The sequence below is a fragment of the Sander vitreus genome, chromosome 13, assembly GCF_031162955.1.
Source record: "Sander vitreus isolate 19-12246 chromosome 13, sanVit1, whole genome shotgun sequence".
NCBI lineage: Eukaryota > Metazoa > Chordata > Actinopteri > Perciformes > Percidae > Sander > Sander vitreus.
This window is the reverse complement of record NC_135867.1, coordinates 24,619,153-24,645,767: the sequence shown is the minus strand read 5'-3', so window position 1 is coordinate 24,645,767 and position 26,615 is coordinate 24,619,153. Positions and strand designations below refer to the sequence as shown.

Here is a 26,615-nt window from a genome sequence, read left to right as displayed (position 1 = left end):
TGAACCCGCCTTTACCTCGCCACATTACCCTACCTCTTCCCACTTTTCCCCCTTCCATTTCATGTCTGAATTACTGAATGAAGAAATTGCTGCCTGCTTGAAAATGAGTGATTAATAGTGGTGCTTGTTTCTGAGTCCTATTAATGGCTGTGCAGCCACTCTGTATTCAGAGCTCGTTCTTTTTCACAGGTAGGGACTCAAACTGCCTTCTGGGCTGCTGCCAACGCATTCTTGTGGGAAGATATATTGGCAAGATTAAATGTGAACCCCTTGGTCATAAAGTCAATGTTACATTGACAGATATTTCAAGTTTGTATGTCTTCTAACTTCGATAACACTTTGGCCACAGTATTGGCTTACTGACATACCAGGTCCCTAGAGGCATGCAAATGATGTCCTTAATTTTTACAATAACTGAGCTCTGGGGCAGTTTTGCCTTAATGACACAAATTAGTAGCTGATTAGTTCATAAAGGTCATGCCAAGTGTGTCTGGGGGACCTAGGGGACCACAATATATTGGTCAGCTTTAGGGCTGCAGCTATCGATTATTTTAGTAATCGAGTATTCTACCAATTATTCCATCGATTAATCAAGTAATCGGATAAGAAATACTTTTATACGTACTTTATATGTTTTTTTAAAGACAACATTTTCTGAAATGACATCAACCTCACACTAAGGCATAGGCCTACATTAAACATACATAAACATTGTGTGCAACTTAACTTTCAGAACTACAAGATTCATCCTGAGACTGATCTGTATATAGGCCTATATGTATATGCAAATATGAATTATACTCAATCTATTTTAATTTATATATAATGTATAAATTAAAATAGATTGAGCTCTGTTACACTTATGCTAGTAGATCGCTGATCAGCTGTTTCTCCATGAAGAGAGAGAGTGAGAGAAAATGGTGCCCGACAATCAGCTGTTTTTTCGAAGGGATGGTCAACAAGTCGGCTCTTTAGATCAAATTGTGGTCACCGCTACGTATTTTTTTGTCTTTGGTTTTGGTAGTTGGTGTAGTTTCATCGCCCATACAACTCCGTGATTTACTTTTGTCGGGTCCGCTTCGTGGAATGGATGAGAAATGTTTTCTGTTGAGATGCTGAAGCATCGACGTTGTGTTATTATTGTGATAATCTAGTTCGGTTTTTCAGTAGACACACTGTTCAGAGTTGTCGTTTTCTCCAGCCTGTCTCTTCTCTTAGCCCCTCACTATTTATGCTCTGGCATGTGCCGCCCGCAGACTTAGCAGCGTCTGGTGTGCGACAATAATAATGATCCGTGTGGAAACACCGTCCGTCAGCAATACAACGTTGGTAACATTGATTTAACGAAGCTTTGAGGCAAATCATTTTGCATCGAGGATTTTTTGTAATCGAATTATTCGAGTTATTCGAGGAATCATTTCAGCCCTAGTCAGCTTGCATGCTTGGTCAATTTGCTTGATTTGTCCAACGAGCTGTCTATAACCCAAATGTATTACAATAATGTGAAAGCAGAGAAATGCAGCAAATTCTCTCATTTGGGAAGCTGAAAACAGCAGTTTGGATTTCTTATTTGATAACTAACTTAAATGATAATTTTGTGTTTTTTAAATAACAATTTTCTGCAGCAGTTTTAAAAATGTCAGCCCTCGTTGTCACTACAACATGTATTGGCAAAACTATTTGTCATGAATGCATGGCTTGGTAAGCAAGCATCAATATGTGGTGAGAGAGCAACATTTTAGTGATCAATTGACCAGCCACTATACTGTATTACGGTATTCCCTCAAATAGTGATTGTACAATTATTGCTTAGCATGCGCAACTAGGCATGGCAGCCCTGTCAAGGTTTGGATTTATTAACATACCAAAGTGGTGAGCATGTGGCTCTAGTTAGAGTGGTACCTGGTATCTAAAGAGTTTGGAGAGCAGAAGGAGCAGACGTGTAAGTAGAGATGGCCCGATACCATTTTTTGCTTCCCGATACCGATTCCGATACCTGAACTTGCGTATCGGCCGATACCGAGTACCAATCTGACACCAGTGTGTCATATATTTTATTATGTTTTAACAGCTGTATACTACTATCTCTGTATGGATGTGATATGATTTCTATCTTTGTTGGTCTGGCTCAGGTTAAACTCTTTGTGAAACATGAACAAACACAAACCATGAATGCCACAGAACGTTCTTTTATTATCCAGTTTGACAGTCAGTTATAACGGAAAAAGAACATAAATAAACTACTTCAACGTAGATTTTCTTATTTTTTTCGCTTTATTACGTGGTATCGGATCGGTACATAAACTCTAGTACTTCCCGATACCAGCGTTTTAGGCAGTATCGGAGCCGATACCGATACTGGTGGTATCGGAACATCTCTATGTGTAAGGAATGGATTAGACATCGGCTATGTACGAAATCATTCTCAAAGTAAGCGTCGGACAGAGATGGTACTAAGCAAGATACATTTCTTCTGCTATTCATGTAACCTATCTGTTCAAACAAGGTCGCTGCAGTGCTGATTGTCCCTGCTCTCTTGAGTCCATCGGTCATCATCACTGTGTCACGCTGATAGGGCGACACACACGGCCAAAGCTCATTCATCACATAGCCACTTGATGGCCAGCACTGCAGCACCCACAACACCCTCTGCTCCTAATGAGGAATAATGGGCCCTGTGACAAATAAGCTTTTCACCGTGATGATAATAAAGGTTTTAATGTAACTCGTATCTCAAATGAACATCGCCAGAATACATTTTTCTGTAGATAAACGGCATAGAAGCAGAGAAGATGCTGCACACCAGGCAGTGAAGGAGATTTGAAGGTTTTTTTTGTTGCAAAGTGCTGTATAATATTTGGAAAAAAATTATACTGGAATTCACTAAACCTTCAAAATAATGTGGGTGCTATGGTTAAGACACAGCTGTTTTGTAAACGAGGCTAAGCACTATTAAAAAAGAAATGTTTGGCATTTATTTCTTCATTGTAATTGTCATTGTTTTCAAATGGTAGATGTCTCTTACTGGATTTAACGGCTCAGACTAGAGCTGGGTGATATGGAGAAAATCAAATGTATAGAACAGAATAGTTTTGACCAAATACATTGATATTGCGACAATATTGTAGGGCTGACTATTGCTGCTTTCACAAAATATTCAAACAATGACATTTTTGATAAATTATCATTAGTAATGTGGAAATAATGACTTGGTGGATAAAGGCAAACACAGTTATAGAACAGGACAGTCTGGTAAGTTCAGAAAATGACATCACTTTACTGTAATGAATGAAATGCAAAGATTAATTGTCATATTACGATATCCAAAATTTATGACGAAATCTAGCCTCATATATCGATATAATATCGATATATTGCCCAGCCCTATCTCAGACTGTAGACAATGGCACACAATGCATTTTGCTTCTTGAATGGAGAGACTTATCCATTTAAACGGATGTATGTAATTATAAAACATTCCATAGCCAGTATCCAGGTCTGTGAAGCATTACTCTACTTCTGGTTCTTCCTCTTATGACTATGTATTGTGGTTGTTTTTGCATAATATTCTGACGGCATCTGAGCGAGCCATCTCAGTGTGAGGATACACAGTGTGGCAGGCAGGTCCCCAGGGTGCTGCATCTGCAGGTGCTGGTGTGCAGTCTGCTCCTGCTTACCTGCTAGGCAGGTGTCAGCTCAGCTCTACACATGCTTGAACCTCTGTTAGATTATCCTTTGTGCAATGTTAAGAAAGGGCTTAGTTGAAGGCTACACATGGGGAATAACTCACTTTATCATGTAAAACAGACCTGACAATTTATTCTGAAAACAAATCTATTGTTGCCACTTCTGACTTTATTGCATGCATCATTTTTGGTGATAAGCATTGCATATTGTGTTGTGCGTGTCACATTATTATCAGCTAATGTTCAGGCATTGTCTAACACAGAGCTGAGTTGTGGGGAGATGATTATATTTTGTCCCCCAGCAGTAATCCCCCACTCTCGCAGCTAAGAACATTAGAGTTAATTGTGTGTCTAATCTTGAAAAATATTATGGCTCAGGAAATAAGGGACATAAGCAGAAGGTGGGGGGAATTTTGTGAGGAGGAGGGGCAAAGCAGCTGTTGAATGAGCCATTTCTAGCACCTCTATCTCATTGAAAAACATTACACATTTTAGACTGCCGGTATAGTGAAAAAAGCAAATAAGTGTTTGTGTCTAAGGAAAGCCTCTTTCTTGATTCAGTCCCGCTCGATTTTGCTCCCTGTGGTATTGATATTCAAGTCAGGCTTTGTCTGTCTTAGTCTGATGTTTAATCATCATGTCAAATTATATAGTTATGCTAATAACTCCTGTCCATAGAAAACAAGGGATTTGTTATGTTGCCATGCACAAAATCCTAGTCTGAACAATTTTAAAGGGGTATGATTGCGTGCATTATAGATTTTGGAATTATATTAAAGCAGTTGTAGTGAAATGTTATGATGCCAGCCGAATCTTGTTAGGAACGTTAAAGGAGTATTGATACAAGGCGACATAGAATTAGACCCAGAAAATCCCATTTCTTGTAACATTTGTTGCTTCATAATCAACTTAGAATTTGGAATCTGCAAGGGGGTCAAATATTAAATATAGGTTAACCCAGACAGGTTATGCAACTGTATCTGTTACATCTGTCCATTCTTTATATAGCATCAAGGGAACCTCACCGTTTCGCTGATGTGAATACATTTCAGTGTTGGATAGTATAAGCTGCTATGGATATGTTTGCAGGTGTAGGAAGATGTAAAGAGAGGAAAGCTATTGTATACAAGCTGTAGCATTTTTGCAAAATATCATTAATCTCCTTTTGAAAATATGAATGCAAGGAAACACTTGTTTTTATGAAAAAGCATTATATAAGATTAGATGAGATGAAAGCTTTCCCCATTGGCCATTGCCGTAAAGTGATTAGAAAATATACCTCTCCCATTTTGGGCTAACTTGAAAAAATAATAATAAACAATGAGAGAATGCATTTGAAGTTTCATAATTAAATGGTCTTTGTTTCATAAGGGTTAATGCAGTGTTCTCATTTTCAAACTAGTCAAGTCAGCCAAAAAAGTCGGTGTTCTTTTATGTTGAGGCAAGTTGGGAGAAATTAATTTGAGTGGAGTGCAAATGTGTATTGCAGTATATACATTTGAACAGGTATTCACTACATTCAGATGGCTTCCATTTACTTACTATGGTTTTACAACCAGGTGTCCAAAACGATTGTGTGTCTGCCACCTCCCATCTCTCCCATTAACATTCATTAAAATGGTCTTTTCTCTAAAGTTATTACTCCTGGGTCGTTGTTAGATCTATAGGTATGATGGCCCGGCAATTACAGTTGGGTATAGAAAAGGCTCAGCGCCTGAACCGCAGCAAGGTCAGCAAGCCACAACAGACATTTAATTACCGTAGTGCATCTCGCCGCCATGTGAGGAAATCGGCAGCTGGCCCAGTCGCCCTCCAGAGAGATGAGATTGAACTGAAAATAGCTCTGTGACTGGCTGGTTTATGACGGTCCGAATGAACGCACGTTACTGCACAACCTTAATCACAAGTGCTGCTGTTTTAATAAGCCGGCACACAGGGGCAACCAGGCTGCAGTTGTTGGCGGTAAGTTCCTGAGGAACCAGCTGTTAGTGTCTTAATGGAGCCCATGTATAATTCATGGGCACACACAGAGCTGTGTGGCTGGCTGGCTGGCTTTCTCTGAGTTGTTGATAATTGGAAGGAGAAGAGTAAACCCTCACCCCATCTCCAGTCTCACTGCCACCCGCAGCACCCAGTTCTTTTCACACCTAGGTAAACATCTGCTCTATATTTAATTCCTCTGTGACGGCACATCTAAGTGATAGTAGTAAAGGGGTGATTTATCAGCAACAGCTAGAGCTGTAACACAACTCTACAGCTAGAGTTGTAGATGAATGACCTGTGGACGTATAGAAAAATCTTACTGCCTACAATGACTACGTTTACATGCACATAATACTCCGGATTTTGCCCTTATTCCGAAAAAGACGATATTCCAACTAAGCTGTTTACATGGCTGATGAAAGTGAATATTCCTCTAATATTTCCGTTTACATGCAGCCGTGCAAAACACGATTCTTTCAAAGTTTTCCAGTGGTGGCGGACTTATTGGACCGTGCGAACACAGCGTCCCTCTTTCATTCCTTCAACCAGCTTCTTGAAACGGTCGCAGTAGCAAGGTCAAGGCAGCTTTATTAATACCCGAAGGTAGATTTGGCTTACAGTGGGTGTTCAGTGGGTCACACACACATACACATACACATGCACATACAATCAGCAGCAGACTGTAGGATATAACGTGACAAAGGAGACATCATTGCTCATTACTAATGAAATACAATAAATCAATAGTTTCGCAGACACAAAGAAAAAATAAATAAATAAATATATGGGTTAATAAAAATAAATAAGGCAGCGGACCTGTATTGCTACTACTTATTTAATATACGTATAGCCACTGGGACAAAGCTGTTTCTGTATCGCTTAGTTTGTGCATATCCAAGTCTTTGATAAAAGTAGCTGGTTGGTTTTTGTACAGCAACCATAGCAACGCACGGAGCTGACCATAAGCCTGCAGTAAAAACCCTGATTGAGACGTATTCCAAATGTGCAGTATACATGTCTAAAGAATGCCTCTAAAACCTGAATAATACCGGAATATCCCATGTCTTAACTGGAAAATGCTATATTCGGAAAAAGGCCTTATTTGGAATATCCAACCGGAATATGCTGTTTTATGACCTGTATCAAATTGGGAATATTGTCATATTCAGAATAATAGTGGAATATTGGTGTGCATGTAAACGTACTCATTGTCACTTAGCATTTTATCTAAACTACAACATCTATCTTTAACGGTTATTAATCAGCCATTAGCGTGTTGGGTGGTACTGTAGCCAAGAGCTTAAAAGACCTTGTCAAAAAGATATGTGAATTTAGTTTGGACATGAAAAGTCCCTGCTAATCTATCTGCTGTACGATACAGTGTGGGGAAAAATGAGCTGGCTGCCCTTGACCTGGATCTAAGTGAACAGATATTAATGTAAGACCCTGTGGGATGTGTGTATCAAGTTGGACAAGAAATCGCGAGCTGCTATCAATACAAACCCAAAACATCACCACAGCACGCTTCCTACGTTGTCAGGTCGGGTCATGCAGTGCTTTCCCCCATCAGGATTCAACATTTTCAACCCGTATCAACAGGGAATCTTTTATTTTCATGTGAAAGCCACGTCCCGTAAGGTGAACAGTCTCCATTGTGCTGTGCCTCAGACTTTCACTGAGATTATATACTTGTCAGCCTGGTCCAGGATGCCATATAAGCAATATTTGCCTGCATGTCCAGACTACTCTGGGGTCAAACCTTTTTTAGATGTCATTAAAGCCATCAGGGAGTTGGCTTGTATGGCAGGTATTAGGCAAAAGCACTTTACTACTTCCACTAAACACGCAACCGCCAGACAACCTTGCTGATCTTTTTAAGGTGCCAGGCTATTTGTGAATGCCCTTTATTTTATTTTTTTACTTTTTGCCATATATGTTAAATCAAACATGATATTGTTTGGATAAGGCATTCATCCTCTCAGTCATTTATTAATGGAATATTTGACCTTGACTAATGTAATGATTTTACTGACAACAAAGGTGCTAGTTAAAAACTTAAAAACTTGCTTTTCTTGTTTGCTTCAGATAGCATTTCCATTCCCTCTCCAAGGATTATGGTGACTGTTGAATATCCACACAGTTTTATTGAATACATTATAATCCTTAAGATTTCCATGAAATCCAACCCCATTTTTGATACACTTTTTAGATCGTCCTGTATATACCAATGGGAATGTCTGACCAGTTTGATAATGTAACGAACAGCGTGCAGGAAAATTAGAGACCGTCTTTTACAGAAGTCTGACAAACACCGGCCGCTATTTATGTTGTGGTGCTAATTGGAGCACAGCTCTGCGATCAGCGGGTATAATAGTCAGGGTGACTGGTCAGAATGTGTTGGAATTTGTGTTTTGTTATTACATCAATCAATTACATCATCAACAGAAGGCTCATTTGGTTAGGTACACGCTCCGGTTTACCATGACATGGACTTATTGTGTTGCAATCTTATTACTACAAATTTGGGATGTTAATGATTAACCGTTAACCAACAATAAAATGTTTGGCCGATTAACACTAAGTTAAACAGTTAAGCAAAGATAAAAGAAAAATAGGCTATACAATATTTCTAGGGCTGTCAAAATAACGCATTCATTTCGATTAATTAATCTGAGAAAAAATAACGCGTTAAAAAAAATAACGCAGATTAATCTATTCCATATTGACATTTGACCCGGAGCCGTTCTAGCACCATTGGACTGTAAAATGAAGGAGGGAGACGAGAATGTTCTGCCTGGATCATTAATTGGAACATTTACTTGTAAAAATCTTCTTCCTGCCAACCCTGCTACCGAAATCTGGTGCCACTGATATGTCTGCGCTTCTCTCTGATGCTCTGAAGACGATACAGGCAACACAAACACCGCTGCACGTGACGCTAGTTAACACTATACTCGACAGCAGCTAACGTTAGCCTACCGCTAGCTAGTAGCTGGATTAAACACGGTTAAAATGCTAACAGCTAACGCTAAACGGTGTAAAGTTTGACTGTTTCACTGTAGAGGATTCAACACCGGGATGAAACAACACATACGGTGCGTTCAATGAAACTGGTAAACTACAGCCTCATGGTGCTTGAAGTTATTGTAAATGTCCTTTTCCCATCTGGTGGTTGTTTTTGTCGTTCAACAGCAATTTACTAGTGAAAGTTATTGTTATACATTATTATTAAATCATTTCATTTTGACCATATGGCCTTAGCAATAAACAAGCCGTTCTTTAATGTCACCAACTGTTGTTTAGTACCCTTTTCTTTTTTTCTTTTCTTTTTTTACTTTCTTAAAAAGTATCGGTTCAGGCATCGTTAATTATGTATGCGATTAATTTCGATTAATTAATCACAGAGTATGTAATTAATTAGATTACATTTTTTAATTGATTGACAGCCCTAAATATTTCTTAACTGCTAGTTATTATGCTAGTGCTAACTTTACACTATAGCTGCTAAAGCAGGTTGCGTTTTAAGCTGCTCGTTTTTTTTCAGCTTGAGGCTCTCTACTGGAGAAAGGAGAGCTATGTGACAGGACTGGCGGGTTAAATCGCCCTCCTACATACAGAGTATGCCTGGCAGACACACAGCTGACTACCTCGCAGGGGAATGTGGTGGAGATGGGCTCAGACCTACACGCCGCAGAGCGCTATGGACAAAAAAAAAGAAAAGTTTTAACTCATGTTGGTATATCATATTCCGTATGATCTCAACATTGAGAAATGTATGGTAGGCTGTGTGAACAGGATCAGGACCATATTTTAATTATTTTTTTTTTGTATAGCCAGCAATAGCAACCAGACATTAAGATATAAAACTTGAAGTGGAACAAAATGAGCTGGCTGCGTAAGGCCAATATAGTCATTGTCAATAGTGCCATTGTTGTGCTGGATTCAGATTGAGAGGGATTCACAGGGAAACCATGCAGTATCGCAATCTTATTTCATTGATATCAGCCTTACTGTTGCTGTTACCTGGACCGCTGTGGTAAGGCCATAAGGGTTGGGGCGCCCTGAGGTTACAACGTTAATGACTTAATTGCTCTCTTATTAAACTAAATGACAATATTACAAACATCGCAATACAACCTGTTGACATAAAGCTCATGTTAATTTGTTTCTTGTTGCCTTCATTAGAAATAGATGAGGGAAGATGTTGTATGTGCAATTGCTTTTAACTTGGCTTCTGCTCTTCGATTCAGAAGCAATTTCATGCTCTGGAGTCCAATTTAATGTGGATGTAACATATGTTGATGTACACTGTGCTTAATGTTTTCTAAAGGAATTTGTATCCAGTTTGCAGTGATCAGCTCTCTGAGGTTTATTTTATTTGTATTTATTTTTAACAGATGCTTAGGTTGTTGAGATCTAATTAGCCCACGAAGGCTATAGTCAAAACTCCTAGAATCTTGATTCCCCTTATGAATCTGAGCTCTGCGTCTTTAAATGGTTACTGCATGTATTTCTACTGTCTGGACTCGGCTCTGTTTTTTGTGTCTGACAGCCCCATCTCATGCACAGTGAAAGAACACAACCTGGAGAATAAATACTGTCCTCCTATGTCATAACCGAAATTGTAGAATTTCCTCCTTGTGCAGGAAAGCTAACCTAGTGCAGCGGAGTTATTTTTAACATTCCCAATCGCATCTTGTCATTTAACGTGGTATGTAGACCACGTTATGGTTGTTTGGAGCTTTCCCCTCATGTCTATGCTGAGAGTGTGAGCTGGAGGCACGAATAAACCCAGCACTGCCGGTTAAGCTGTAACAACCACTGACAGTCTTGGCCTGCAGCTTCCTACAGGGCTCAACACTCAGGTGCATTACAACACCTGCCTTCAAGAACCTCGGAGTGAAGAAGAGACAAGAGCATTGAAAAATCGGGCATGTTTCACTGCCTGTGTGCGCAGCGAGAAAAAGAGGAAAGAAAAAGGATTATCCATCTTGTTATCTTTTTAACAGCAGTCTTATCTTGATGTCCTGCTGTAGTGTCTCCCCCACACAGAGGACAGGAAGGGACTGTCTGTGTTGTTACACTTTCACAAAGACCTCATTCTGCCTGGACGGGAGTGCTTTGGACAGGATGAGAGGGTTTAGCGAGAAGGGATGTTATAAATGCATTTGAAAAGGAATTGATGTTTTAGCAGTTATTACTCAGTACTCAGTCAATACGTCATTTTGGTCCTCGGGGAGCTTTCAGTGGCAATCGGATATCTTTTTACTCAAATAACCCGTGTTTGGTCCTTCTTGGCGGCACACTCTGGGCATAGAGCACATATAGTCCTGTCTCCTGTGTATTTTCTCCAAAGTCCAGGAGACCAGCATCATGCAATGTCCTTCAGGCAGGGAACCTAATTTTAGACCAGAGCCTAGAGGAAACGGCGTGAGGGAGGCAGACTCATTGACTGCCTCCCAACCAATCTAGCTGACAGCCACACATGCCTCTGCACTACATTGAAAATAGGGTACTGTGTAAATCTACCATAGGCGGAGGTAATATTTTAATCTGCAGGACTTGGCCTTCTGCATCCTACACAAAACATGAGAAAATCAGCTGTAACAGCGGTTACTGCCTCATTTCGTAGCAATGTTTAACCAGAACACTAACTCAGATTCAAGCAAAATATGTCAGCTGAAATTGGTTACTTTTTCATTATTTATTTATTTATTTATTTATTTATTTTTTATCTTTTAAAGGCAGAGAACTTCAACAGGGGGTCCTCAGAGTTACTGCAGGGGGGCCACCAAATTATATTTTTTTTCCAAAAACGAAAATGTCTTATGAATCCAACAAATTATTAGCAAATATAAATCAGCCTATTTGTGGAAAAAAACAACCACTGATGCTAGGCTTACTGGCCTATAGGTAAGGAAATCACTAAGATAGTCACCCACAGATACAGTTCATCCTAAGGATTCACTGTGCCACATGTATGTTTGATAATAAAACACAAAAATCATGCCAACAATTATTATTTTAATAGCTTAGTATTGTTTACACTAAAAAGGTATGTATAAAGGCTTTAGGCTACCCTACATGTTATTGTAGGCCAAGTTTATCATGCAACTTCATTTTTTACAACATATGTAGTAGGGGGTCCCTGCTCCGTCTCTCTTTCAGTTAAGGGGTCCTTGGCTTAAAAAATGTTGACGACCCCTGTTCTAAGGATGATGTAGATTTTGATGAATCAGTTCGAAGTTATTTCAAATAGTGGGCAGGCTTTTTAAAATATGCTGCAGTCTATCTAAAGGAACAAGGCAGGAACCCAGGAATTCACTGCGAGGCGTTTTTTGTTGGAATTCTTGATACCTTTATACTTGCCTCTGTCTGCAGTCTGGCCCCACACGTTAATCCTTTTAGTGGTTTGGCAGTGAGCCATGAGAGTCTTTACCTCTCCGTAGGTGTTTACTTTACAAACATTGTATGCATATATGACTAGATTTACTACCTAGGTGACATTTGTTTTCTTTCTTTTTTAAAGTTGAGTGAAAAAGAGTCCTCAGTTGACTGGACGAGAGAGTTGTTGGTGTCAGTGATTAGTTTCAGATGCTATGATGAGAAAGTCGTTTGTTATGCCTGAGAAAGGCAAATCTGACTAAACCCGCCCTTTTTCATTCTCACAGCCACTATTTCAGTGAACATGGTGCAGGGAAACATTCAGCCCACCTCAGACTGAGCTGAAAAAATTGCTGAGCTCTGGAAATTCCAGAAATGTGAAGTTGTTTCCCCTCCTGAGGAGTTTCTGAGTTTACACTAATGAACTTGTTAGGAGCTCCAGAAAGAGCTTCTAATCCCTAATTTTCAAGGGGAATGTTCTAGCATGATATTCACGCTCTATTGCTTTAAGATGACTTCTTATGTGTTCACCTCTCTGACATGATTAAGCACAGTCGTGAGAAACCGTTGTTTGCGTCTGTAAACTCGCACATTTAGCTTGTCTTCTGCATTGCACATGTGAATTTGAGTTTGTATGTTTCTCTAAAACCCATATGATCTGGATCGACTCTCCAACATGTCCTGTCCCTCAGTTGAAACCACTCTGTGAGAGTCCATCGTCAGTCTGAATGAAGTAGCTGCACTCTGCGCCAATTGTGTCTCAGTGTGTGATCAGCGGCGCTGCCTCCTGATCAGTGTTGGCATTGTGCCTTGGGGCCCGGACAAAGGCTGGGGCTGGGGCGCCGGCAGGGGCCTGGTCTGTATCAGACACTTTATTTGTTTTGGACGATAGGGGGGATAGGACAGGCAGCAGCATGGCTGCCTCCCCCTCAGTGAGGAGAAACTCCTGTGTCGAGAGAGAGAGAGAGAGAGAGAGAGAGAGAGAGAGAGAGAGACCCTGTGACTACACCCCACTGAGACATTTGGCTTTCATTTTTTTGTTTCATAGTAAGCTGCTGGAAGCTTGGAACACGAATACACGTCTGTGATAGACATGATGTCTTTCAACAGCCTTACCCAGTCCTCATTTGTTTTGTATTTCATCAAAAATATTTAAAAAAAAAAACACCTAGTGTGACACCTCACCTATTTAAGGTCACTGCACTATTCGAATATTGTATACCCTATTATTTACCCGCTTTCTACTCTTTCTGCTCGACATTACATGCCTCCTGTGGGATCCTGTTATAACTAGAAGAAAAAAAAAAGAAAAAATAGCAAAAGGCCCTGTACTAAATGACTTTGATTTGCCAGACCACCTAGGAAGTGGTCAGAATGCATTGCATCACATCAGCAACATGTGATTGCAGCGTCTGATCCTCTGTGCAGATTATGTGAATCAAAACTTATCGTGAGTAGGGATGTAACGGTATGAAAATGTAACCTCACGGTTATAGTGACCAAAATTATTACGGTTTTCGGTATTATCGCGGTATTTTTAAAAGTGTGTTCAATATGTTCAGAAAGCACTGATAGGCCTACACAAGCTGAAATAGTTTCAAAAAGTGTAACAGTGTTTATTATATTACAAAAATATAGGCTATAGGCTTGTAAAAACTATTGAAAACTGACTACTGAAACACCGGCCCGCTGTAGGGGGTCCGGTAAGAACTTGAACCACAGATGTCTGATTTACAACTCCAACATGTAGTTAACTATGAAGTTGTATTTGACGTTACATGTGTTGGATGTGGTTCTGAAATATAAGCAAATAATAATGCACATTAATAAGCATCTGACTTACTATGAACATTATTTACCAAAACTAAATGTTATAGCCACCAGCATATAACAAGAAACAATATGTGGCTGCACAAGTAATATTAAACAATCTGCACATCTATCAGCTGTGCAATAAGAAACACAGCAACAGCAAGATTCTCTCTCTCTCTCTCTCTCTCTCTCTCGCTCTCTCTCGCTCTCTCTCTCGCTCTCGCTCTCGCTCTCGCTCTCTCGCTCTCTCTCTCTCTCTCTCTCTCTCTCTCTCTCTCTCTCTCTCTCTCTCTCTCTCTCTCTGACGAGGCAGTAAAACCCATCACCGTTTAGCAAGCTACAGAATAGTTTTAACTTACGTTCTGGGCTACACACATGACTTCAAGTCCGAAAACGGGAAAGGAATGATAAAGAAAAGTCCATTTACAGCCGTTGTTCTGTCCCCTTCTCCTGTCTGAGCGCAGGTGATTGGCAGGAGGTCAAAGCGATGACTCTCGTCACCGATTGGTCAATCATCTCAGGAGAGAGAACAAGTCTTACTATGGCCTTTTTTACAAGGCTGACAAATATCCTGAGCGCTGTCATCTCCTCCTTACCCCATGATTCCAACTTCAAGAGAAACACTGTAGGCCACGCAGTGTGCCTGCGCGGCGACTTCAGGAGACTCGGATGAAGCTGGGAACACGCGGTTTCCACACCGTGGTAATCCACCGGGACAATAATGATATTTTAAATGAAAACGGTAATTGTTATCTTCAACATTTTTACCGTGGTTTACCGTTATACCGGTAATCGTTACATCCCTAATTGTGCGCAGTGTCGACCAGGATATTGTGGCACGTCGGCTAGATTGGATTGTCTGATGTGTATGTAAAAAGTTAGATGTCTAATAGTTAAACATATTTGGATGCAATCTAATGATGATAGCTGTTGGGCCAACAAATACCTGACTGCTGTCTCACCCTCTGTTTTTACTTTGGCATAGTCTTTCTCCATTAATCAGCGGCTGATTAATGGAGCATATGAATGGATATATATAATGGAATATATGAACCTCTACTTGATCCACTGACCCTTTCTTCCTGTGATGGGGATTAAGTGGCAACAAATACACAAATGTGTGTATTTGTGAGGCATATTTCTGTTTTACAGCATTTTCAAGGCATGCAAACTGCTTTCACGTGTACACTAATTGCTTGCAGGGAATTGCTTTGTGTGTCCCCCCCCTTGCAAAGTGATGAGGGCATGATTTTATACTTACTCTGGCATCTCTGACTGGAGAAAACACTCCAGCTGTTTTATGTTTGTATCTCCTCTGTGTCACAACTACATAATCTTTTTGTTATAACAAGGCAAACCCTATGTATCTCTGAAACACGTCATGTTTGGCACCTTCTTGTCCTTTTGCCTCTTTTCTGTTTTCATTTCCTCCTCACATGACTATATTGGCACATTTGCTGTTGTTTCCGCGAGGGTGTTATCAGCCGGCTATCTGTGTGCTGCTCCTCGGACTGGCGTCTTGCCTATCGGCTTCACGGCACAGCCAGCCCCCACATTGTCACCATCTCACTTTGTCCCTGGGTTTTAAACCAATCTTGAGGGATACATGTGTGTGTGCGTGTGTGTGCGTGTGTGTGCGCGTGTGTGTGTGTGTGTGTGTGTTTCGGCAGGTCTCCGAGACACCGGGGGGTCTTATCTGACTCTTCAGGGTTCTTTAGATAAATTTGCCTCCACTCACAGGGATGGGGGAAGGGATGCATGCCATTTTTGGCCAGGGCTGCCTTTAGTGGCTTGTGTTTAGCTTTAGAACAATTAATGGTGGCACAGAGGTTAGACAAGCAGCATCTGCTTTAATCCACTCTCCTGCACCTTGTAAAATCCTAATTCTATAAATAAGAAGTACAAATCCCAGGGCCATGAGACAGAGTCTCTGTGATGAAGACTCTACCTTTTTGATTAACAGACCATTAAGGAACAAGCCACCATTATAAATTTCCTCTTTACTTCCTGTAATTCTTTTTCTTCCCTCAATTGCTTTAATTGAGACAATGTGGTGAGATTACAAAACTAATTTGAATGTACATGAAATGTATACTCACAGAGAGAGAGAGAGAACCCCCCCCCATAGGCTCGTATAAGAGCTGTCAAATGCTCAGGCTGTCGAGTTAAGTGCCTGTCATTCGTCACCCATTCATCATTTAATGTTAAATTATGTCAAAACAGCCTTTAGGTCATCTGCACTGGGAATTGATGGCACCTCTGTGTGGCAAGTGGAGCTTTCAGGCTGCATTACAGCACAATCAGTATGGTTCAACAGTCCCAGCCCTCTGCAACACTATATAAACCACGGCCAAGCTCGCTTTCGGGGTATACCACATTGCTTCAAATTGAATAGTTCCTGCGGGGGCACTGGGGCGAGCACCCAGAGTCTGCTTTCTGAGCAGCAACCAAAGTATGAAGTTATCCTTTGCTGTGCCCGAAATAATTGATGTTCTTCGGCATGGTCACAGGGGATTAGCTTGAGTGTTTGATGATGGGGGTCTGTGCTGTTTAATTTGCTCATTCCAGAGTGCCCCCCCCCCCAGACTGCTTATTATAATGAATCACTAATGTTCATCCCACCATCATTGCCCATCCAGGAAAATGTGCCACACTTTTCAAAAGCTCTGTCACTATTTTTTTGTGTGGTTGTTTGTTCTTATAAGTGAGAGTTAGGCTTTCTTCTCACTTGGTTGAAAAATAATACTACTTTCAAGATTGTTTACGGTGTGTTTTTATATTATCTCTAAAAGCAAGGAAACTGAACATATTTCCACTTGCTGTGTTTATGAGAAAAAGATGTAAAATCATACTGTGATATCTTGCTACTTTAGAGCCATACCGTGCGCACACACTCGTACATTTCTTTATTAGTAGCTATTTGGCTGAAATACTTCAAATTTGACTGAAATACTAAATCAATGTGTTCACTGCAGACTTGCATCAGACCGAATGCAAGTGTAACTGCATTGAGCAAACCTTAAAGAATGTAAACGTCATTCACCTCAGGCTTTTTCTTGTTGCTGTTGTTGCGTTGTGAGCCTGAAATAGCTGCTGCCTTTATCTCCCCATGGTAAGACTTGGCTTTTCAGACTTTACTTCCAAGGATGCTCAGTGAAGTCAAAGGGTGGAGAAAGAGGCTTACGATCCACTGTGACCCCTGCCAAGGCTCTGAGGGTCTTTAGCTGGCTAGCACAAGGGTCAGGAGAGGTTAGCTTGTTAAATTATCTCCTGGTTTCAGGGTTTATTGTCCTTACACTTACAGCGTAACATCATGTCTGCCTAGAAGACCTCTGACAAAACGTAAATGGTATTCATGTAATGTCACTGCGAAACTAATCCTCCTGGCTACAAACTAGAGCTACAGTAGACCGATGAATTGGCCAAGCTGATATTAGCTTACCGCAGATACGGTATATTGGTATCAGTGTAAATTAGGGATGGCCATGAGGACTCAAGTCCTCGATTTGGACGTCTGCAGTCCTTCAACCTATCTTTTTCATTCGAATGAAATGACATAACGTGAATAAGTGTGACTAAAAGTAACTTTGTCAAAAACTCAATTTGGACCCTATTCCTACGTTTAGAGCCATGTTGCTAGTACTAATTTAATTTGAGTACTCAAATATGGAAATTACTTAAATTGCTCATCCCTTGTGTATATGTCGGCTGGTAAGTAACGAGAAATTGCAGCACAGCTTAGTGCCAGCCTAGGTTTGAAATAATTTGGTAACGGTGACATCATTAGGTACACCAGAGAGCACTGACAAGTTAATGTTTCAACTGTTTAATGTGCAATTCCCCACAGTTAACAGATTTTTACTTTGTTTGGCTAAATGGTTATTAAGCTCATCATTTTAATCAGCAAAATAATTTCAAGCAAAAAATATGCCTGTGTTTACAACGTGCCTTGGTGTATGAAACCATGTGGATGTTTAGAAAGATGCTTCACCGCGACCTGTTTGAGCTGGAGTTCTTTTTAACTTCCACAAATGCGATTTAATGACGAAGTAACATTAACTTTCCTTTTCATAACTCTCCCTTTTGTCTCCACCTACTTAACCTCTTTCTCCCTCTCTGTCTATCTAGCCTTTCTCTCTCTCTCTCTCTCTCTCTCATGCCGTCTCTTAAGCGCCACGGCAACCTTCTCGGAGGGATTGGTTGCCAGGAGACAGGATTGGCTCCCCATTGTATGCCAACAAAGGTGGAGGGGGTGGGTGGTGGGGTTTACAATCAGCAGAACCTGAGAGAATTGGAGGCCTAGGGGACCAGCACTCCACAATCATGGGTGTGGAGAGGAGGACAGGCATGCAGGGAGGGATGGAGAGGTGGGTGGGTGGGAGGGTTAATGAGTGAATGGCAGTAGGGGTATTGGGTGGAGCATGCTGACACCCTAAATTCCTCTTGTTCATTCCCGGTCTCCCAGTAGCCACGCTGGGATGTGCTGTGTCAGACAGTGTGGTGGAGACTGGAGGGAAAGAGACGCTCACAGAGACACAGGCAGCCATGAATAGTTATTAAGACTTTTTAATTAGCCAGCGTGCCCTCCCCCACTGCTCGGTTCCCCTACGACGCAGACACACACACACACAATTTCGCATTTTCCGATTAAGACGTGGGATATGTTGGTATTATTCAGGTTTTAGAAGCATTTGTGGGACATGTACATGTATACAGCGCATTCGGAATCTGCGTCTCAATCAGGGTTTTTACCACAGTTTACTGCCTCTTGCCTGTTTTACGGCTCGCAGTCAGCTCTGTGTGTTGCTATGGTTGTTGTACACAAACCAACCAGCCGACAGTTTGCAGGGCTGCAGTAGAGTTGCATGGACAAAAGAAAAGAAGCCGACTTTTAAACATTATGGCAGGTTTTTGGATATGTACAAACATCGCAGCGCCGATTTTTTTCAAGAAGCTGGTTGAAAAATGAAAGAGGGACGCTGTGTCCGCATGGTTCAACAAGTCCGCCACCGCTGGAAAACTTTGAAAAACTCCTATTTTGCACGGCTGCATGTAAACAGGAATATTACCTTTCATTAGCCATGTAAACAGCTTAGTCGGAATATTGTCTTTTTCAGAATAAGGGCAAAAACTGGAATATTATGTGGATGTAAATGTAGTCATTGAGCTCAAGGAAGTTGCGTGTGGTGTATACGCTTGACTGCATGAACCAACAGTCTATTTGTCATTGTTTTCCTTGGACTGTAATGATGGTCTGTCTTATCAGCCGATTATATTACCTTGGAGGAAGAAGGCCAGTTTCCTTTAGCCCTGGTGCCATCAGTCACCCTTTATAAGCCAGTAATTATATGGAGCACTCGCCTACCGTGGCAGAGACTTTGAGCTCAGTAAGATAATTTCTGCTTTGAGTCACATGCTCCAGAGTTCATACACTGTATGTACAGTATGTGTTGATAGCTGATAGTTACTGATTAACACTGTGAGCTGCTTTTTACAGGTGACAGGGTTATTTGGGTTACTCCACTATGAGAACATAGTGGCAGGGGATGATTTTTTTTTCAGCCAGTTATGTTGAAATCCTTAATCACTCATTGAAATTGCCATATCTAGGTTAGTTTTTAATTAGGGCTATTATTTTTTGATAAATATCATGGTAATTTTGGATTTTAAAGGCCTGAAAACCAATTTCTCATTCTCTACATAAACCCACATTTCCTAAAGTGTGAACAGTTTGGGTTATTTTCTGTGAGAGATTTCCTGTATTTTGTATTTTCTCTGTGGTGTTTTCACTTATTAAAGTGGGCAGGAGTTGGGGGGGGTGATGTCATGTACTTGCATTCACCAATCAGGTTTCAGCAACATTTTAATCCATTGTTGTGGTTTGTTTGCTCATGTTACCATACCACTGCCAATCAAACCACACCCGCACAGTCCTGATGATGCAGATTAGCTTAGTTTTGGTGTTTTTAAACTTCAGTATTATTACCTAAGGATGTTTAACTTTGACGGTTGCACACTAAGGAAAAATATCCAATGCTGTAAAGAAATACTGAAGATTGGAAACCACGTTTTCAGGGGCTTCAAAATGAAAATAGCTTTAGGGTTTTGTGTGAATCAATCTTTGTCAGTTTACTCTTTCTTGGTTATTTCCCGTTTATTCCTAATGCAACGTTGTTGTTGTTGTTGTTTAGATAGCAGCCACTGATGTGCTGGGCTTACCTGGTCACATAATCTTCATCAGGACTCCTTTCCTTTCACTCTGCCCTGTTTAGAGGCCCTGCTTTTTATATTAAAATGATTATTTTTACTTCTATCGCCATTATAGTGATTTGTATTTCATGGAAAGGATGCCATCTGGTTGCTTATACATCAAGTGTAAAAATGTGGCACTTTTTTCCCCCTCACAAATGCCTTTTATTGTGAAGGATGAGGATCATACATAATTTAAGGGCTGGGACATGTTTGATGATGTTACTAGAAGGCTTTGTTGATGGTTATATGTTTGGGCTCGACTAACTTGTAATTAATCTTTACATATTTCTCTACAACCTTGAATATTCATGCCTTAATAAGCAACAATCAAAAAAAGAAACGTGCCTAGTTTTTATTTGTTGAGTTTCATGGTTTCAGGACTGTATGGGTGTGATTTGATCAGGTGTAACAGTGCTGGAAACAGAAGAAAACAGACACATAGTTCTCATCGCATTTTGATTCAAATGTTGCTAAGCCTTCCAACCAGTGAGGGGGAAAAACAAACACACAATCTCTCTTGAGAATTAACCCAAACTGTTCAGACTTTAGCAGAAAACATGGGTTTCTTTATCCGTCACTCATAGTAAAAATAGCTTTAGATTTTTCGGGCCTTGAACATCCGCTTGCTTTGCTATAATTGCAGAGTTGCTGTGACTTTAAATAAACTAACCTAATTATTTAATTTACGTTCACCACGACCTTATACGTGCAGTAGATGGATTAAACAGGTTTATAGATTTCTGTCTGTTGATTAAATGTGGAATGAACCTTTAGATCAAGGGTCTTCAACGTTTTTCAAGCCAAGGACCCCTAACTAAAATGGAGATGGAGCAGGGACCCTCCACTACATACGTATATTGTATACATTGAATTTGCATAATAAACTGGGCCTACAATACCGTTTAGGGGGACCTAAAGCCTTTTTTTTTTGTATAGAACATTAAGCTACTAATAATTGTATGCATGATTTTATAAATCATGTTTTAATGTTAAACATACAGGTGGCACAGTGAATCCTTAGGATTGACTGTATCTGTGGATGGCCTTAGTGACTACCTTACCTATAGGCCATCAAGAAGTGGGTTATATTTGGTCAAATATGGGGCGACCTCTAGCTCACCCAGTAAGAGCGTGCACCCCATGTAGGCTGAGTCCTTTGCAGCGGCCAGGGTTCAAATCCAACCTGCAGCCCTTTGCTGCGTGTCATCCCCCATCTCTCTCCCACCTTTTCTGTCTATCCACTGTCTCTCACTCTGAAATAAAGGGGAAAAAGCCCCCCCAAAAAACTTGGTCAAATATGTTGGATTAATGTTAAGACTTTTGAAAAAACTTTCAAAAATGAACAATAATTTGGAGGCCCCCATGCATTGACTCTGAGGACCACCTAGGGGTTCCGGACCCCCTGTTGAAGACCCCTGCCTTAGATTACACTCATGGTGTTCAATCATTTGCCTTGGCACTGCTATCACTGGAGCCACCACACAGGCAGGTTTATAAGCAAACAAATCTGTTTGCCAGTGGAAAGGATGATATCCTGAAATGGCACTTTTTCCCATTTGTGTGGTGCTGAATGGATGAGGCCTCTGGCTGAACTGTAATTTAAACAAATGCTGTCTGAGTCCTCAGAGGTCTGTCATTGATTTAACGGATACATCAGACAGTGTCCCTCATTACCCGTCAGAGAAGCCACCAGTCTCTCTGATCAACTCTTCCAGCTGAACACGTTCTTTTTCTCACAGAATGCAGTTTTCTCCCCTTTCTAAGCAACTTTGTGAAATGCCCAGGCTTCTTTAAGCGCTTGATGAATTGACACAGCTTTCCATCACGCAGATGCCAAGCTGTGTATCCGTTTTGACAGTGATAGACACATATCTCCGTTCTCTCTATATTGCTCCCTGTTTCTCTTGCTTCTGCTGAAGGCGATAGATCGCTCCCATCAAGGCCGTCTGTCAAAATCTGTGGGCTGAAACGACCAGCTGCAGCACCGACGGATAGGGAATAAAACTATGCTTGTGCTTTGCAACCATATCAAGTGCTTACAGGCTCTGGGCTTCAACAATAGTGTGTGTGACGCAGACTGTCACTCTCTATATGTGTGTGTAAGCCTCTGCGGTGTATTTTCATTCAGTTGTCTGCCACAGCACAAAGGGAAGTGAGGTTGGAGGCTGAAACAGAGCTGATGGACATGGGATGCGGCAGGGACCTACACCTGTAGCCCACACCCTTCTAACACGGAGGATCAGGGTCTAGAAACTTCCCTCACATAATCAGCTGGCAGCATCCTCTAAGTCTCAATATCCCAATCAAAAGGAATATTTCCATTTTCATGATTTAAGTTGCATATGTAACCCTATCTGTCAGGCCGCAAGCCCCAGCAAAGTCTCTGCTTTGTGTTTAATGGGATGTTGGATGTACCAGGGCATGTGGAAGGGACAGGGAAACAGGAGTCCAAATGGTGGTTCTTTACACATATATCCTGTCACCTCAACCTCGCCTCTACCGTTTGTAGATTTGTTTGTATACAGAGTTTACAAGGGGGATTATGGCCTTAGTACAAATGATCTGCACCACAGTACAGCATGCACTTTTATATCCCTTTGTGGTTGTGTAGATGCATGTACTCTTGCTTGTTTGTCTTTTATGGAAACCTTGTAATCAAAAGAGAAACCTTTCCAGGAAGAGAAAATAGGGCAACAAAGTGTTCACAGTTACCGTGTTTGGCTCCTTTTTAACCAATTATCTTTGAGTCAGCTCCATCTGCCAGTTGGTGTAAAAGCAGTGAAATGAGATGCAGATGTAGCTAAGGAAAACGCTATGGTTTTTATTTTTTTTAGATGGAGAAAAATTCTTTTATTATCAGCAGAAAATTTCAGTTACACATTTGGTGTAATTTGTGGGATGTGAAATTTTCACACACGCTTTTTAACCGCAACATACTGTGGTGATTTCATTTTTTATTTTTTTTTTAAGCCCCCCCTTTCCCCCCCCCAGTTGACTGGAAGGTGGCAGGCTGTCAGAAGGATTTTAATATGTCGAGGCAGCATGTGACAACTCCATTCTCTATGGACTGTGTTCCATGCTGCGGCTTAAATCTCTTATTGAATGGAGAATCTTAACCCAGTTGATGTCACCAGGAAATTATGTTTATTCGTTCTAAGAATAAATGCTTAAGAGTCTGCTCCAGTTTGATGATAGGCTACAGTTTCTTTTTTTATTATCACCCTTCCTTTAGCTAAGCTGTGTTCTGCTCTATTAGTGTCTCTTTTTTTCACTGTGTGATTTACACTATGCATATTTTAAGAGTTACTTCTCAAAAGACAGAGCCATATTTATTTCACGAGTGACACATTCCCTGAATCCAAACATTTGACTGCTGACTGAAAGGGTTTCTGTACAGCAAGTCACTACAAACAATTTTCATCAACTCATCTGTGGTCTTCTGTCAGTTGTTTTGCACAATGGAAAAAAAATAAAAAGGAACATTGTCATTCACCAAAAATAAAGAAGTAAAAAACTGAACCTGGCTGTGATTGTGTGATCTGGTGGTGTGTCAGTATTATCACAGGTATCTCTCTCTTTCCTGAAGCTCACTGCAGCTAACATTACTATTAATGGCCTTATGGTGGACAAACTTGTGAATAATGAATACGCTTCAAAACAGTTAAAGCAAAGGCTATGTATTGCTGCCAAGGCTAGAGAGGAAAACATGATCAGATTGCGTGAAATGTGCTGTCTGGTAAGATCATTCTGGCCAAAACTTTGCACTTACAAATTAAGCAGGACCAATTACCCGGGACCAAGCAGGACCAATGTGTGCCGTAACGTAAAAGTTATAGCACACATCATTGTCTCACAGAGTCAAAGTGATTTTAATATTCATATTGTCACCTCATATTGTCCTGAGCTGCATTAACGAATATGAGTGGAAAAGTTGTCTAAACATAATCAATCTATAACCCTTATCACTCCTCAATGAGATGAAAAACGATTTATTGAGAAACGTTTGAGTGCCTGCAGACTTAATAATCCTCACAGTCCAAGGCTAGTACAAATCCTAAGAGTATGCACTGCCTGAGGTCGTCTGAGCTCGCCCAGGTGTACCAACGTGTGTTCCACCACCTACTAAAGCCCTATTCACTGATGCTCACGGCTTCCCAGCTGCCCCGGGTCGATGAGTCTCTAGCTCTGTATTCGGGGTATCTTCCCGCCTTGAAAAGCATTTCATTCAGTTTCCTCCAAAAAGGCCTTCGGTTTCAAGTTATTAAAAAGTTAATTTAAAATGTAATGTGTCAATTGTAAAATGTTTAATGTCTGATGCAGGCTGTTGGCAGATGTTTCACACATAAACTGAAAGTGGGATTGTTGTGATAGTGTACTGTGCTGTAGAAGTCTGTTCAGTAGTTGTTTTTTTTTGGCGTTTCAGTCAGCATCATCAGACCTGTAGCAAGCTCCGTCACTACTGCTCTACATTAGCTAGGACGTTCATCATCTGACAATGGGCAAGTGTTGATTTCAGCCAAATCCGAAATAAACTTTTTAGTTGGTTGAGACATCCATCAATTTTCTGCCGCTCATCTGGATTAAGGTCACATTAATTGATTAATTATATTTTTTAGGAATTGTACCGTCCTAAACAACTTGTGTCTGCTAACAAAAATGTGATATAAATGTCATTAAATGAATGTCCTTAATAAATAATTGTTGGATTTATTATCCCTACTGGGTTTCCGTCATTCTTTTACCGGTATGATAGTGAAACCGGTATTAAATTGCATTTAATGTTTTATTATTATGCCTGTTGCAGTGCATTAATTCCCTCTCTTTCTGTGTCTCTGTCCAGGTTTGGCCTCTGGTCTAGAGATCACGTCTACGGCGCCAACATCCATAGAGAAGGCCAGCGGGCAGAGTGTGAAGCTGGACTGCCAGTTCACTCTGGCCCCGGAAGATTCTGGACCGCTGGATATTGAATGGAGCTTGTTGTCCTCTGACAACCAGAAAGAGGACAAAGTGGTACGTTTTTAGATGTTCCCCACAAACATTAGAAATACAGTTTTATTTTGAAGACGGCATATGAAAGTACATTTGGCATTTGTTCTCTGATCGACTTTTATTTAGCATATCCATTTTATTTATATGTTCAGTGAAGCTAAGCGTTGTTCTTGCCTTTTTGCTAGGTAGTTGATGGCATCTTTTCCAAACCTGGCCTTCTGTATGCCGCTTTAGAAATTCTTTCACAAACTCCTCAATAATGCCTTAAAAAACAGAAATCAGTGTTACTATTTTTTTTTTTTTCAAAGCTTTTAAAGACTTTAAAAGTCCCTCGTCATTTGTTTGCAGTGTGTGTGGTTTTGCACTTAACTGTTCACTTGTGGTGTGTCTGTGTGTTGAAATGCAATACAGGCTCTATGCTAGGTGTGCATTTCCTTGAGTTGTTGCAGTGAAACATAGGAAGTATTATACAAGACAAATGTAATTGGAGCCACATGTACTTGTATTGAGCATTTGTTGTCCGTAGTGTTCTCACAGACGCGTTGTGGGAGCGATGGGAGCTCTCTTTATCCCAGGCAGTGTCTTTCCTTTCCAGCATGGCCCTCAGCCATGGAAAGGCAGGACTACACTACTCAACAGGATCTATACACGCCCTCAGGGCTTTCACAGCCATAGAGACCAATTCTTGGTACAGATCGCTCCAGTGGTGGGAGTCTCTCCCATGGCTCTCTACTCTCCCACCTGTCACAAAGCCTTCTCCTTCACTCCCTTTTTTTGGCCCGAATGTTAGGCATTGGTTACAGGCTCATCATTAGGCTTCTCTGTTTCTGTCATCCACCCACTGTCTTCTGTCCACTGGCCCAACAGGTCCTCCTCTCACCCAGGTAGACCTCTGTACTCCTGCTTCTGGTCTTGTGCCATTACGGAGACACCAATTACCCCCGTTCTGTTATTTGACCTACTTTACTCTGAATCATTAACTGGACTAGTGAAGAAAAGGGAGGTGGAGTTAGCAGTTTATTCTCAATATATCAATGGTTCTTATGATGAAATATTGATTACAGAGCTTTTTAAATTCTTACATTTTTCAGTGTCTCAATAATGCTACAAGGGAGGACAGAATTCAGTGTGGGTGGTTCCCCGGTAGGGCCTCTTCCTCTTCATGTGCGATTGCAGCTGTAGAAATCTATCGAATGTTCCCAAATTGCATCTGGTTCCACAGTTTATTTACTTTATGTGCCATTTTGATGAGGTCAATCTGCAAACCCATTCATTTTAAAAACAGGCCAGACTCTCTCTGAACATATTTGTTCCCCTTGACCTATCAGATTTTGCTCGCTATATATACACACGCTCACATTCATAGCCTTTAACCAATATGAAGTCATGCTCAAGAGTAAACTCTTTGTAATTAGCGTCGTATTAATCCCAAGGGGCTGCTTTAATATATGTGACAGTATTAAATGGGATTAGGCCGATCTGAGAGGACCAACGCTACTAGGTCAGGCA

At 40.8% G+C, this 26,615-nt stretch overlaps 1 protein-coding gene across 1 annotated transcript in view; it reads left to right on the top strand.

Annotated features, from left to right (window-relative positions):
* The window catches only part of cxadr (CXADR Ig-like cell adhesion molecule), a 42,904-nt gene that overhangs the window by 3,726 nt on the left and 12,563 nt on the right, over nucleotides 1-26,615 (top strand). Inside the window, exon 2 of the mRNA XM_078265362.1 lies at nucleotides 24,958-25,127. Within this exon, the coding sequence (XP_078121488.1) occupies nucleotides 24,958-25,127 (170 nt within the window). The remainder of the gene's footprint in view (nucleotides 1-24,957; nucleotides 25,128-26,615) is intronic.